Raw genomic sequence first — 16,239 nt, 5'->3', positions numbered from 1 at the left:
CAGTTGACCTTGAGGTTGAGGCAATTGAAGTACAAAGAAGTAAGATGCTCTCTGTGAAAACCACAGAAATCAAACTTCCATTGGATGTCAGTAACTTCATTGAGAAGCATGCTCAGATGATGTTTCCTGCTGTGCCTGACTTCAGGATTGGAGACAGGACCTATATCTTCTTACATGATGTGCAAAGCATCTTTTATTTAAGGGAGGATTTCTCCCTGGCTATTATTTCCAGAGTCCAAGAGGAGAGGAGTGGATTTGTTTCAGAGGATAGTAGTGATGATGAGGCAATGGAAACATCCAGCAATCCAATGGAATGCCTCCAAAGATGCTTTGAGAAAGCTGAAAAATACAAGGAGACACTACTTGATGAAGCCACCTTCCAAGAAATAAGACAAAGCCTAAGACCATCAACAAGTAACAAAGAAGTGGAGGATTGGTTTAACCATTCAGGTCAGGGGTCAACTACATCTGTAGACCTGTGGCAGGAAAACCTCTTTCTGTAGGATGAGAGCTTCATGGTAACTCTCTCTCTCTCTCTCTCTCTCTCTCTCTCTCTCTCTCTCTCTCTCTCTCTCTCTCTTTGTGTCACTTCTGACATGATATGTGCAGTCTTGGATTGCTGACAAGGATGACTTCCTTCGGCGGCGGACTCGAGAGTATCGTGGAAGGGATGCGGCCCTAGTGCAGTACCTTTCAAAGCTTTGCGAGTCGCCGATAGTAGTTTTTCACAATTTCATGTCACAAGAGGGTTCAATAGCAACTTACACATTCAAGACACTATCACGCTTCTTGGGTGGACCAGTGCTGCCCAAAAGTGCAGATAAAGTCGTTCTTGTGGACAAAGTGTTTGCTAGAGATTGTTTTGGTTACTGCCTTGGCTATATAGGTGGTCGGGCAGCGTATTACTACACCTACACAGCAATGGCACTAGCTCTTGGTAGACAAAACCGAGATGAACTTTTAGAGTATGGCAAACATCTCATGATTCGTTACAAGGGTGACGTGCCAAAAAACAAAATTGAACCTTCAAAATCTTGATACACTTCAAGTAGCAATTGTATATGATCATGTATTATATAAATTTTGTACAATGTCATCCACTCAGAGTATCTTTCTCCACTTGTGATTCACATACACCATTGTCTCTCTCCACCTTCGTTGACTTTCACGAGCTTTGGAGTTGTTGTATGCCATTGATCTTTTAACTTTTTGTTGTTGTAAATGTCTGATGGCTTGTGCTGTTGCTGAATTTGCCAATAATTCTTTTGCATGCATTCGATGAATGATTCTACGATAGAACCATTCAAATAGTTCTCTCAAACTGTTAGCCTTGATTCGAGAGCCACCATGTCGTGTGTGCCTGAAATAAGCATTTCTCGCCATGTAATGAGACTTTTCCATCCCTTGGGTATTCCATATTGCCGGGTTCCCATACTTTTGTATAAAATATGGTAAATGATCGAAGATGATGTGCTGGATATGAAAACAGATTAGTTAGAATGTTTTACACTCACATATTTGCACATAAGAGAGAATGAAATACACGATAATACCATGTAGTGAGTAATCTGGGTGTCTGTCCATGCTGTCTTGAATGATTTTTTCAGAAGGTTGAGATTCTCCTTGAACTTGTTCATATCACCTTGTGACCAGTCATCTTTGTCGCACAACAAAAATAGGATGTCTATTGATCGCCAAACCTCAGCCTTAGCGTTACGAGTAGTTGGTTCTTGGTCTTTGACTGCAATATGTAGCTTTTTCCAGCTCTGATACTCTACCTTGCTAACATAAGATGTGTTATATAATTTTCCATGTTTTGTTAGCTTCGGATCTCTTGTACCTTGGGGTTTAGATAAAAACCTCCGTGCCTTCACCCCACTGATGGATGGTTTGCATGGGACATCCTTCTCAGCAGTTGATCTCTTTTCATCCCGCTGGATTTTCACATTGCCACCATGAAGCCCCATATCCGACAATACCATTTCTAAGCACTGCAGGGCTACTTTTCATTCTGCCGAGTTCTTAATCTTCCAAGCAAACCCGATATATAAGTAGACCAATTTCTCCACAATTCTACAAAGGGCATGCATTGTACAAATGTGGACATTCACAAGTGGTATTTTCAAAACCGGTCGAAAAGCAGGATCCTCAATGTGACGTGTTGGAGCTTTTCTCCACCACTTTGGGTCTATGACCTTTGCAGGCTCCATGCAGAACAAACACGGCGACTTTGCCATTGCACCCATTCCACAATTATACATGCACTTTAATGTTTTGAGGTCACCTGCAAAATGCCACTGAACTTGAAAGTCCCCCCTTCCATCTAGACGTAGTACCTCTCCCTGGTTAGTCTGTCGATCAATCACCTCCGGAATATTAGTTCGATGGAACACCCAATATAGAATCTCATGATCTTCTTTCTTTACCTGCAACACAAAATAAATGAGACTTAAGTAGATGTGAACATTTGAGCTTACCTGAGAATCTCGCTTACCTCAAACGCACCAAGCCACCATATGTTAGATTCTGATTGAACACTAAAATATAAAGGATCATCACTGGGACACTTTGAGAGGGCTATATTCATTAAAGTAATAGTAACGCGCTCTAGCTTTTTCTCTTTAGCAAGCTCACACTCATCCAGTTTTAACACAAAATGTAATACCCCTCGTGACTCTTCAAATGTGATGTTGTAAAACTCCACCATCCTCTTCTGTAATATCCGCAGGTCCATAAAAATATTATTGAAATCATCATATGCCATGTTTGCTCCTTGGCCACTGTAAGTTGCTTTGATATGAAAGGCCTGTCCAAGATAGTCTCCCTGTGCCTCGTTAAGCTGAAGCCTCTCTTTCCAAACACTTGAGGATGATGGTAGAAGTTTGGATTTTATACCCTTCTTAACAAAGATGGATGAGACAGACTTTTGGATAGCCGAATATCCTCTTTTGCTTACACCAAGTGTGCCTTGTATCTCTTTTGCAGGCACTGAGTTCTCTGAAATAAAGCGGTCCACTACATTTCATTGTAGGACCTTAAACTTCTTGTCATGTACTATATCTGCTGCCAGGCTTCTACTTATAAGTGGCTTCAATCTCTTTCCTATATTGGCTTTGGGGTCAATGTTTTCCTTGTCAGGATAGATTGAATCTCTACATGAAGACAATGCATAAGTAAATAACAGAAAATTTGCTTCACTAACACTATTTAGGCACATGAAAACAATGCATAACAAGAAAAAACAAAAAGATTACTTAACTAAGACAATGTAGCCAACCAAGAAGCATCACCTTAATGCTTGGATTCTTTTCTTGAGACATCCTGATGCAACCTGCAATGTTTCAAGATTGCGCAATTTCTTCTTTCGGATACGACCACCCAAGATGGTGTCCTTCATTTGACAACTTTGCACCTTTCCTTTCAGTTCTTGTACCTCTGTTTTATGTTGCAAAATGGTAACCTGATCTGTAGAATGTAAATGTGAAAGGTGAACAATCTCACATTGTTGAGCTTGGAGAATGTCCTTGTAAGTTTCAGCTTCTCTTGTGAGAGATTTACAATAACCCAGAAGGCCCTTTTCTCCATCACCAGCAAAGGTCAATAAGCTTGTAGGATTGACAAACGGTGGAGACGCATTAGTCATTGGATTCTTAGGGTAGAGAGAGCCTCTCGTCCAGATATCTATGTGTTTAGCTCCCTGAGCTCTGAGCGTGTCTATGGAAGCAGGAGGTATATGTGTGTTTGTTTTACTGCGCTTAATCAATGGTTGGTACTCATTGTCCAAATCAATGTGAAGGTGATATTTGGCTCGTTTCTGGGTAACATTTGTGCCATTTGAGGAGTGAGCCATTAGCCAAATGTGCAGGTTTAATGGAAAGTGAATAGCGGCTGCGCCTTCGTCCCTCCATGTTAGCCTCATTCCCTCCATATTGACGAGGTTCATTCAATGCAACTGAAAAGAGGATTATCCCTCAATCACTACGAACGAATGTTCAGAAGAGTAAGGAATCTACTTAAAGTACACTTTTTGAACTTTTACTATGAAAGACCCAGCTCTATTATTTGCCATTTTTTCTAGAGAGAGAGTGCAAAAAATACATTTTCTTAGAAGGCCCTCCAAATGACCTCCAAAATTCCCTAATGTCTCTCTTCTCCTCTCATATACAGTGCAAAAAGAACCCCTCCATTACAAAAAGTTTTGCCCCCTTATTGGGCCCGTTTTTGAGTTTTTAGGCATTTTTCATGGTAGGCCGACATGTGGCACTCCCCTTGGGAGACTTGACCTTGCTTTGACCATTTTGAACATATCGCGAGGCTTCATACTTCACTCTACTCACAAGCACCCTCTAGGGAGCAACGACAGCGCCGTCGTTGCCCCCCTAAGGGCTCACATTGCCTTCAAAAAAGGTTTTGGACCAAACTTGTCCGCGGGAAACGGCCCCCTCATGGGCGGGCACCACGTCATCACCTTCCTCGCACGGGCGGAGCCGCCCAAAACCACCACCTACCGCCAGTGACAGCCAGCGCAGCGCCGGTGGCGCCTTCTGCCATAACTCAGGCGCTCGCAAGGAGCCTCTCTCTCCCTTGTAACACTCTAAGGGCCTCACGGCCCAGCCCAAATAGCCCGCGCTCGGCAGTTCCGGCATCGCATGTGGGACCTCTCAGTGTGCCACGTGGAGGCCCCTCTTTGAATGGCCTCCAAGGCCTTTAAATTTTTATAAAAAAGACCTCCATGGAAAATCAACTTCTCCCCTCTTTTCTCTTGCCTGCCAACTGGCACCTGCTAAACCAATCACTGAGTCGTAAAGTGGTGCCGAGTCTCCACTTTGCCGGTCCCTAGCCGTGCCAACCCCACATCATTTCGGATTCTCTGAGCTAGCTATCTGAGGCCGCCAAAAACCGGGCAAAACATTTTCCAACCTTTCACCATCAAATGATCCCAACTTCGTCTAGCTGTATCTGACTAACCGAATATCCGATTGATGTGCAGTCAATTTGTGCTAGCTCCACATGGTAAACACTTCCACCGAGAACCTTGGCGAGACTCAAAAGACGCCAGATGGCGCACTTTCCAATGCGGTCAAGTGGGCTCAGACCCGACCCCCGAAAAAATCTTCAAATGGCCATAACTTGCTATCCAGAGCTCCAATTCACAATCCGAGAAGACAGGCATGCTCCATAACTTGAGCACTACACACATATGCACTATCATCAGCCCGGGCCACCTTTCCCCAGCTTTCCTGTCCGTCGGAGATCTGCTACACACTTTACCTTTAAACTGCAATATCTTGAGCACCGGGACTCCGTTTGACGAGCCGTCTGGACTGGCTTCTAGAGCACGCTGAACTCTACATTCTAGAGCACTGACTTGGCATTTCGGGAACCTTGACTTGCCATACCAACTGGACCATTCTGCCGCACTTTTGGCCTAAAAAACCGCTTCAATCACACTTTCCTGCTATCCTTTGGCTGCCAAGGGCATCGGCACCTGCCCTAGCCTTTTGCACCGCACTCGATTTCACCCTTTGCCTGGCATAGACCACTACTTAGCTCCGACCAACTTTAGCTGCACCAACGTGGTGCCCGCCTTGTGATAGTGGTATCAGAGCATTAGGCGTGTGCTTTTCTAAAAGCATACCGGTCCTACAAAAGAGCTGACAGAGCTATTGGAATTTGATTCGAGGTATCTTTGCCCTCCAACCCGGACTTATTAGCCACTACCACCCTTACTTCATCGCGCATAGGGCGCGCTCCCGTCTTCACCGCAGTGTCTTACAGGGCATAAGCCAATTAAGATCACTTGCAAGAGAAGGATCCAGATTTTTTTCAAGTCACTGTTTTTCTCAGAAGCAGTGCTATGCAGATGTTGATGTCTATAGCTACCAAGCAGCATACTCCAAGTACTTGGCAAGCTTTCAAGAAAATTTTTGCCCGAAGTTATATGGTTTCCGACATCTTCCTTCGGAGTCAGACCACTCGGTTTCAGCATGGAAAGTCAGACCACTTTTCGAGCTTGACTGATGTCGAGATTGCTTTTTATGTTTGAGTTTTGTTTGAACTTGTTTGGTGATCCTGTTTGGAATTTGTTTGAAATGGATGGTATCTGTTTTGAACCTGTTTTGGTGCCGATTTGAATTGTTTGACTTTGGTTTGATACTGGTTTCAATGATTGGTGATTTTACTCCCGGGTGGAGAAGTGATAAATATTGTTTTGGTATTGTTTGAACCTCTGAACGACGCAGGCCGATGCCTGGGGAGCGTTTGGTTGTATGCTTGTAAAATAATTGTTGTTGTGACTCCCAGCCCAGACCTGGATGGTTATGCGTGAGGAGTATTAAGAAGTCTGAGCAGTGGTTACTCTCAGCACCTCCAAACGACGCAGGCTGGAGTCTGGGGGGCGTTTGGTTGTAAAAGGCCTCTATATCTCCCGGCCCGGACCTTTTTAGGTTATGCGGGAGGAGTGATGAGGGAGTCGTTGAATATCTCCCGGCCCGGACCTTGTTAGGTTATGCGGGAGGAGTGTTCATCGGCAGCTTTATGTTTCTATGTCTTGTAACATGCATATGTGAGCATTTGTGTTGCATTGTGATGTGCCAACCACTGAATATTCCTAATTGGATGAGATTGCCTGGGTATGTAATTTTAGTGCATCAAGACACCCGAGGAAGATCAGTACGGTCTGGGTGTGATGGCTAATTTTACTACGCCGGAATATCAAGAGTTTCGATCTGGACGAAAGGAGAAGCTAACTCCTTGATCAAAACAGCCGATAGGAGGAGATAACTCCTTGATCAAAAGAGCAGAAAGGAGAAGCTAACTCCTTAATAAAAAGAGAAAACTGATTGTCCCTCGGAATGACCCTCGTAAATTTTTGAGCTAACTTGAGTTGTTTTGTAGGTATGCTGTAATCGCGGACAATTACTCTCTTTCATGAAGGGGAGATGTAACAAACTGCTAACGTGTCAAAGCCTAAAGAATGGAGTCAACGTACAGATGTGGCCGAGGGGCCTAAACCTTAATGTCTACCAGAAACCCTAACTGCTGAAACCCTAATTCTGAAAACCCTAACCCTAAAACTTGCAAACCCTAATTTTTGCCAGAAACCCTAACCCTAACCCTAAGGCACCATACAAATTCTGAAAATTGCACTGACATGATGACGTGGTAGGCTGTACGGATTTCCGCGTTTTGTGCTGGCTGATGACGTGGCAGGTTGTACAAATTTCCATAAATTGCGCTGGCAGCTTTTTGGCTTTGATTTTGAACCGGAAGCTTTTGAGTTTTAAAGGCTTTTTACTATAAGTGCTTTTCAGGCCAAGGGCCTTTAAATATGAGGCTAGGGCTCATTCTCTGGTATGCTTCAGTACGAAGGTACAGAGTCTGGAGTACCGGCTTGTACTGTGTTGATGCAATATAAAGAAATACCGAAAGGGGCACCAAGGTTTGGGGCCAATACTCTCTGGGGTGGAATTCCGCCACTCCGTGTCGCGTGTCGTCTCTCTCTATATATCAGTTCAGTTGTTATTTGAAGTGCTAAAAGTCTGCTCAGTTTGTTCTTTTCTATTGGCACATGGTGCCCGCCTTGTGACAGGTTGAGACGCTTACCAAATCAGTCTCCTTTATACACCGCTTGTGGGACCTCCCCATAGATAGATATGCCCGCCTAGCACTTGAGTCCTCTCGACAGCTAGCTATGCAAGGAGATACAACATGCTGGTATGGGGAGATGACATCATGGTTTCAGGTACATGGGTTCAGCATGGACAAATTGCCCCCCTTGCAGTACTCATTGGATGTACCCCCTTTGACTATTACACATTCCGAGATCACTTTTCTATAGAGAGCATCTTCTCCAGCTTACTGAGGATGGTTTTGTGACGAGGCCCAGATACATGGACACCCACTTATCTCGTGGGATATGATGTGCTATTTGCTAGATATGCACATCTTCACACTAGCTTCGGATCGAGACTGGTAGATACAACGGAGTACCAGTAGAGGCCAGGAGGACATGTCCCCTATGTCACATGGAGCCTGAGATAGAGTTGCACTACACATGCCACCTGCCCAGTTTACTATGAGAGATGAGGCAGCTTTCTCTGCCTGTTAAGAGAGGGATTTGGACCACTCTCTAGAGTCATGGGGTATGAGGACCAGAGATGTCTGGGTCTGTTTTTTGTCGAGATGCACAGACACAGAGAGAGCTTGATGAGAGGAGAGGCTAGCCAGTCTTAGAGACGGATCATAGACTTGTTTAGAGTGGACACTGGGCAGCCAAAGGAGCAGCTACCACAGCAGAGCTCACATTCTCCTCACACCAGAGGCACGTTGATCGATCGAGCGACCGAGTTAGGGAGATCCAAACGCCCACGTCTGCGGAGGACTACACAACATCGACGGAGGTTGCATCAAAGGATTCGGATCACTTTGGCTCGGCATGCACGACGCCCGGTCAGACTACTGACCATGGAGGAGATTAATGAGATCCGCCAGCATCCGATGATGGATCTCCTATGATTTAGCTCTTTTGAGGATTGTACACCCTGCTCATCTTGTATCAGCCTTTGTATCAACTCTCACCCATTATATTCCCACACGCACACCCACATTGTGTTGTAATCCCCCACTCACTACTTTCACCCCCCTACTCATATCCTACACAGTTCCAGCTAGCTGCTTAGTTCACATCTAGCAGTTTAAGATTTTAGTTTTTCACTTTACTTCATTTTATTTTTGTACCCAGACATTGTATTAGATCCACCAAGATTGTATCAGTTTGGTCTCATAGGTCATTTTGGCCTTTGAAGACGTTTAATATAACATTTCATTTCATTTCACACACACACACACACACACACACACACACACACACACACACACACACACACACACACACACGCTTCTCCAAACCCCTACTCAAGGGTGATGAGACGCTGCCGCTAGACTGCATGGGTAATAGACCAAGCATCACGGCACTTGGCTCGATTGATTATCAGCTTGATCTTTTAAAATTCTAAGAGGAGGCTCCCACTATGCCATGACCCCATGCTCTAATGTGTGTGTCCGTGTGCCCAATTATAGGATTTATCAATCTTTGTGTGTGTGTGTTTGGTGGTGGTGGTGGTTTTTTTTTTGGGGGGGGGGGGGGGGTGGGGGGGGGGGGGGGATTTGGGCTAGCTACCAAACTTCCAACCACGAGAGAGAAATTTTCTTGTGACCAAATTAGGTGACTCAGTAAATTCCCAGAAAATAGGCAGTGGGCACCCTCCCATGGGAGACGTGCCAGCCTATCCAGCCTCGGCTGTAACTCATATGAGATGACCTGCTCACAGTTTTTCCCTGCCACTGCTTGCTCATTGACACTGTAGAGTTATACTTATGTGCTATGCATATGTGAGCAGCCACTCCATTAAATCTTCAAACTTGTCATTTCATTTATCATGATCAGTGCCGGCATGCTGTTTTATTTTGCGTATGTTAAAGATTAGCTTTCAATCAGAGATTTTAACAACCCTTTTTTGCCACAGGATTTCAATGGGTCTTTGAAAGCTGTGAAGATTGATGTAGATACAAGCCCAGATTTAGTGAAAGAGTATGACGTGTATGCATTGCCTACTCTTATTGTGTTCAAGGATGGCAAAGAAGTTCCGAATAGCCGGAAGGAAGGCGCTATGAATGCGAAAAAGCTCAAAGCGTTACTTGATGAGGTGCTATCAACCACTGCAAGCCCTTAATGCGTCTTTGTTCACACATGTATACATAGCTTGTTTTACAAAGTGCTAACAAATCAAGATGCTGCAGTTTTGTAAACGTTCTGCGTATCTTTCTAGCTATCGTCTTACATTTGTATCACCATGCCAATAATCCTCTTTTCTATGTGCCAAGTGGTTTGTCTTCAGGATCTTGTTGTGTTTTTGAATACTGACTATTTGTCTTGTTTCAAGACTTTACGACTTAGGAATGACATGCAAACTTCTAATTGGGGATGCCCTTAGTAGTATATACAGCGATGGTTTGTATTTTTTTGGCTGTAGAGGGCATTGGTAAAGCATGGAACTCTTAGGAGAAATTGTGGACCGTTTGATAAAGCTTGTCGATTAGTGCCACTGGGCAAGTTTATGATGGCAAACGTATTATCTTCTTTTTTCTTGAGCATAATCTTATATATATATGGGGGCGAGTGTGAGTGAGGAGAGTTGACGACGATTTTTACTTTTGTTTTCCTATTGAGTAGTGGGTCACACATTCTGTTACTCATCCTCTAGTTATTAATAAACCATGATCTTATTGCTACCATAAACTACTAGATCAATCCAAGCTTCATAGAATGGGGAGACACGAGGAAAGATCATTACAACTATAAGGTACTCGGGGTGAGGCTTGCCAAATCTCTCACATTGAATGTGGTTCTTCCTTTGCAATGTTACTCCCCTGATAAATCGATAAATCGACAAGTGAAAGACGAGTCTAGTTATTCACTTGTGCTACTTGCTTGCTTACATGTAGTGTATATAAGTCATGTTTGTCACCAAATTTTGACATATATGCCAAACAATTTTGAGTGGATAGGCTCTTAAACTTGGTAATAACCTTCCTACACAGCTTTTTCTTTGCATTACTTTTACATGGGAGTTAAAAAAAATAAAAAACAGCTATACAATTCTTCTGCAAAGGAAAAAAAATAAATTAGAAATGAAACATGCAGAAATGGAGGAAACACTTAAAAATGAAACATGCGACCAATGGCATTTATTATTCAACAAGTGATCAGACACAAATGAATTTATACATCAAAATTAAGTTTGTGTCAGACTGAAGGCCAATGGGGGGAATTAGAAGGAAGAAAAACCCATTCTATGGGAGAAAAATTCTTGCTATATTGTAGGGAAAAATAAAATAATTGTGATTGGAGCAAAATGTGCTAAAGAGTAGGAAAGTATGCCTAACTCCTCCAGTTTCACGAGTACTAGGAGTTCTTGAAAAGCAATATAAATTTTTAAAAGAAACTTTTACAGTAAATTAAACTACTAGCTTTTTATCCCCACTGTCCCTAAGGTGACCCAAATCTGCCTAATGTCGCTAAATAGAAGTGATACCACGTCTCTTACTTACCCTCACATTAACTTTTCTAGGTGACATTTCAAGTCATTTCATGCCTTACTATATTCATTTGAATATTTTGATTATGAAAATGAGCATGTGTGTGTGTACGCGTGCATCTCTCTCTCTCTCTAATCTCTCTCCATTAAAGTGTTCGAGAAATATCTTCTCAGACATATAAAACTCTTTTTCTTGAATTTACTAAGTGAAATTTTTAAAAAATTAAATTTATTTTTTGGGTTTTTATATTATTTTTCTCTATTTTGGGGCAAAAATTCTCATTTTCCCCTTACAATTCTTTCACCATCAAATGGTCACTCTCACATTAACTTTTGTAGGTGAAATTTCAAGTCATTTCATGCTTTATTATATTCATTTGAATATTTTTATTATGAAAATGAGCATGTGTGCGTGTACACGTGCATCTCTCTCTCTCTCTCTCTCTCTCTCTCTCTCTCTCTCTCTCTCTCTCTAGTCTCTCTCCATTAAAGTGTTCGAGAAATATCTTTTTTTCAGACATATAAAACTCTTTTTCTTGAATTTACTAAGAGGAATTTTTTAAAAATTAGATTTATTTTTTGAGTTTTTATATTATTTTTCTCTATTTTGGGGCAAAAATTCGCCTTTTCCTATTACTCTCAATTGACATTTTTGAAATTGAAAACGGCAAAATATTAAGCTGGGACACATTTTTCATGAACACAAGGTCCATTAACATGTCAAATGTGTTCTAATAATCATTTATTAGAGGAAAAAATGATGCCTTCTTGAGGCCATCGTGAAATCTTCACCTTGCTAGGCAACCAAACACTTGATAATACATAAAACATCAAATTTTCATTTATCATGTAGCTTATGCAATCATAAAGGTTCATTTCTTTCCTAATGAGTATTTTCATTGCCGTTTTTCTCGGAATATACTGAATTTGCCAAGCCTTAATATATGAGAAATTTGAACTTTGCATATAAGTATAAAGGTGAACTATTGTGGGTTTCTAGATGCATTTGGCCTTCATTCTATTTCCTTTTTTGGGGGGGGGGGGGGGGGGTGGCCATTTCCTGAGCTAAAACCCTTGAGCTAACAAGCTGGGAGTCTATATGTGAAATTTACTTGATATTTGTATAAAATATCAAAGGTGGAAAACTAAATTTTGAAGAAATAATATATTTGGAAATTATTTCTTATTATTTGCAGCAAAAAAGTTTCTATGTTTCACATACTATAAATAATGGATCTAGTAGGACTTGACAATTAAAGAGAACAAGGAATAATATCTTTGGAAATGGTTTCTTATTATTTGCAACAAAAATATTTTTAGGTTTCACATGATATAAATAATGAATCTAATAGGAATCGACAATTAAAAGGAACTGAAAGTTGAATGTCTTCAACAAAGCATGGTTTAGAGAAGGAATTGAACATGATTGTCTTCAATAAAGCATGGTTTAGAGACTACATTTTCCTGAGAAAAATATGTCATGCTAAACTCCAAGATAAGGTCTCTAGCAAAATGTGATTGTGTTGAACGACTAATTTCTCCAAAGAAATATGATTTTGAGATAACCTAGGTGTAAAGTGCATGCAACACAACCTAGATCAGCATAATGTCAATCGAGGACATAGACGACACGATAGGCACACCGAGGCAATCTCTTTAGCTTGTCATGCTGAGACCATCCCACACATACAACACTCTGGAAGGCTAACTAAACCACGATCTAGAATCTCACTGCTCTCAACTACGCCACCCAACCCACATGCACATAAATGAAAGGAAACTCACTAAATCATACCAGAATCGTATGAAACTCAAGGAACACCATCCCCTCACTAGGATACACTTGTCCCTAAGCCTCTACACTCAAAATCCTAACTCTAAACCCATCTGCAAAAAACGCGTATGAAGATAGAGCAGTATTTTGGAAGAGCCCGAATCTAAAATCTATGAGTATCTATGGGTAGCTTGTCGCCACGATTCTAATGACTACTTGCAAGCAGAAAATAGATATCGTTGGATACACTTACGACCACAAATGGCTTGTAGATGTGTCAGCCCGCGTGCTCCGTCTCGCGTGGAATGCTTAGCGTTGTCGCGTAGCTCTCATCGAGCCTAGCACAATGGTGTTGTCGGATCTCCAACATGATGAACGAGCAGGGAGTAGCGCCAGGATGAAGCTCACGCTCTCTCTCTCTTTCTCTCTCACACACAGTTGACGGCATCTTAAGACTTGATTATGATAAAAGTTTCCTTTACAAAATGACCTAGGTACCTTATATACTAAGGCTACTATATGTTAAACCTAAAATAGAGTTCTAGGGGTAAAATGGCTTTGTATGTACAATCTAGAAGTGCCATTGTATCCCGACTTCTACAACTAGACTAACTACTTATTACAAATGAAGTTTCTAACCATAATCCGCAACATTTCATTACTCTCAAAGAATAAGGCTTTGTTGAGTTATGTCGTGTTGTTTACCTAGGACTTCCCCTCTCCGACGAATTTAGGTCATCTCTGACATGACCTGGTTGTCAATGTCGGTGTGGTCTTTGTTGTCGTTTTGCTTTTTTGTGCTCCATTGCTTGTACTTTTGTCAAACCATAACAAGAACTATGATCCATGAAAATTATAATGGATGACGAACTTTTGTCCTTTACATTTATGCTCCGAGTTGCAGCATCTGTTTTTGTCAGTATAGGTCTAATGCCAGATCTAAATTCGAAAAGAACCCAATGTCATTCATCTTGACTCTTATCATCATGGATAGAGAAAGGCCCATCCATCACTTGCTCCAGCAAATCTGTCAATTCTAAGTATTTGTGATTCCCATAAACAACTTCTACAATCTGTAGAATTGAGTGATTGGCTTTCAGATCTTGTGAGCCAATGAAAAATTTGTAAGGATTGTGTAGAATTTATATGGCTAAAGCTTCAACTTATTTAGGCCAAGTTGCATTCCAATGCAAAGTCTTTATGTCGGGCCGAATCTGGGAGATGATTTTTTTTGACTTGAGGTTCAAAACCCATGTCTAGCATTCAATCCGCCTCATCAAGGGCAATCTTTTGAGATCTTCTGATTACGTCTATGTCTGCTCTTCTTCATTGGGGACTTCTTTGTTCCTGCATCAAGGTGATCAAAGCCGCATTTGCCATTGTTAGCTTTTCTGTGTCGTGTAAATCATTATACTGTTTCTACTCGATACATGACTTAATCAAAGCCTGACAACCCCCAATTAATTCCCCAGGTTAGTAACTTGCTTCAAAAAAGGGCTTTTTCGACATCATGGGTGATAGATGACCATCTATGAGCTATCATTGTTGTCCATTTATCCCCAAAACTCATATACATGATGTACATGGTATGTAGATGTCTATCATGGCTTCAGATTTGAAAACATTGCAGCTTTGGCTAGGGGTTAGACTACCTTCTTCTTTTTTTGAAACCCTTAGCTTGTACTCTCTATGCATAGCCTCCTAACAAAGTTTGGCTTGATTTTGACTTGTATTTGGCTTAAATTTTTGGATTTTAGTCTTGAAAATGACTGATGGACATCTCTGGCACCTTCTGCCTACCAAACACATGTAGAACCAATGATGATGATCAAAACTTGGCTTGACAATTGGTTTCTCCTGCAGACATTTATTACGAAAGATGATTGAACTATCATCTCTACCCCTTTTGTTCTTGTCACTACTATTAGTCCCTTTTTGTTTGCTAAGCTTCATTAAGTCACATACAAGATAGAAGATTTATAGTATAAAGATCTGCTTCCTGTATACGGCCTTGTAGTTGCATGAAATGTTTGATAGGCAACTTTACACGATGGGTGCTTTTGTTTAGTCGCATCACCAACTTTCTTTGTCCTTGTAGTCCATCCCGGAGTTTTATGACCATTCTAATATAGTCGAGGTTGACCAGCGTTCTTTTCTTCCCTCTGACATTACCCAGTGTGCGTATGGCTTTTGAGACATGCTTCGTGAAGTGTTATCATTTTCTTGGACCTTCTTCGTTTTGTATGGCGGGGCATCTCTTTAGTCTTTTCTTCATATGAATTATGGATTTTTTTCCCTTTTTTTAAAAATCACAAAAATAACAAAATAAAACCAAAATCAAGTCAACAAAAAGCAAAATCATTCTAATAGAATTCTGAACGCTATGTACACTATACACATGTCCCTAGGGGCTCATAAATGGCTTGTGTTCCCGTACTCCTCTTGTAACGCTATTATGAGGGTATATACTCTGAATTTTGTCAAAAAATGTCACAATTAAATGCAAAAATTCAGTACAACTCACAAAACATTGCCCTCTAATATTCATATATTAGGTTCGCATTTAGAATGCCTCCCCCTCTTATTTGGAGTCCTCCTTGACATCAGGGTATCGCCAAGGGTATGTGTTGTGCTTGGGCAATAAAAAACTGTGCCTATGCAGGCCTTGTAATGTAGCCCTATTATGCATACACAACGACTGATTTTTTTGTGTGTGTTGGATCTTGTGATTTTTCATCAGAGATCTTCGTCTTCTTGATCCATACCTTCTTTTGGCCAATTTGGCTCTTTGGTATCCATATTTGTCGAACTTTTTGGTTCTGACTCATTCTTTTCTTTTGGCTTTCCTTGGTTGTCACGGAAGCTACTAGTGATCGTGATGACCTGAGTATTTGGTAGGGGATGTCAAAAGAATTATCACTATCACTACTATCCTCAGCTAGGTTGCATTCTAGCACTTTCCCTTCGTGGTTTGATTGGTTATGGAAAGTTACTATTTGCTTGCTCTTGGGTTGTTGTATCCGGGAGGGAATTTCTATCCACTTGATTAGAGCATTGGTACCTTGTTTGACATGGCTTGTGTTCTTCTTGGCTGAGTCTTTTCTTCATGTATGGGAGCCACATATGAGAATGCTTGTTGCGTTTTTGTTTTCACCATCAAAGATTTTAGAATCCACTTCTGATGCACTCTATTCTTGTAGCGATGACATTGGTTCCTTGGTTTTTGATCTAGACAATCATAAAATCGTGCATTTGTTAAAGTGTTGTTCATGTCACTTGTTGGGTTGTCTGGATTTCTATTGTCGGTATCTTCTTGAAGCTCCAAGTGTTCTATGGAGTCATAGAATTCGTCTTCTTCTTCGTCTT

The 16,239-nt window shown here is 41.4% G+C and overlaps 1 protein-coding gene across 1 annotated transcript; it reads left to right on the top strand.

Annotated features, from left to right (window-relative positions):
* Positions 1–9,232: 9,232 nt before the first annotated feature.
* Positions 9,233–9,831, top strand: LOC147420384 (thioredoxin X, chloroplastic-like). Its single transcript, XM_086504884.1, has 2 exons — positions 9,233–9,393; positions 9,528–9,831. Exons 1-2 carry the CDS (start codon positions 9,379–9,381, stop codon positions 9,732–9,734), a joined length of 222 nt encoding a protein of 73 aa, XP_086361010.1. The 5' UTR covers positions 9,233–9,378; the 3' UTR covers positions 9,735–9,831.
* The last annotated feature ends 6,408 nt before the right edge of the window (positions 9,832–16,239 follow it).

This window comes from Adiantum capillus-veneris, chromosome 28 (assembly GCF_014529385.1).
Source record: "Adiantum capillus-veneris isolate H3 chromosome 28, ASM1452938v2, whole genome shotgun sequence".
Taxonomy (NCBI): Eukaryota; Viridiplantae; Streptophyta; class Polypodiopsida; order Polypodiales; family Pteridaceae; genus Adiantum; species Adiantum capillus-veneris.
The sequence above is the reverse complement of the archived record's forward strand: the minus strand, read 5'-3'. Positions and strand labels throughout refer to the sequence as shown.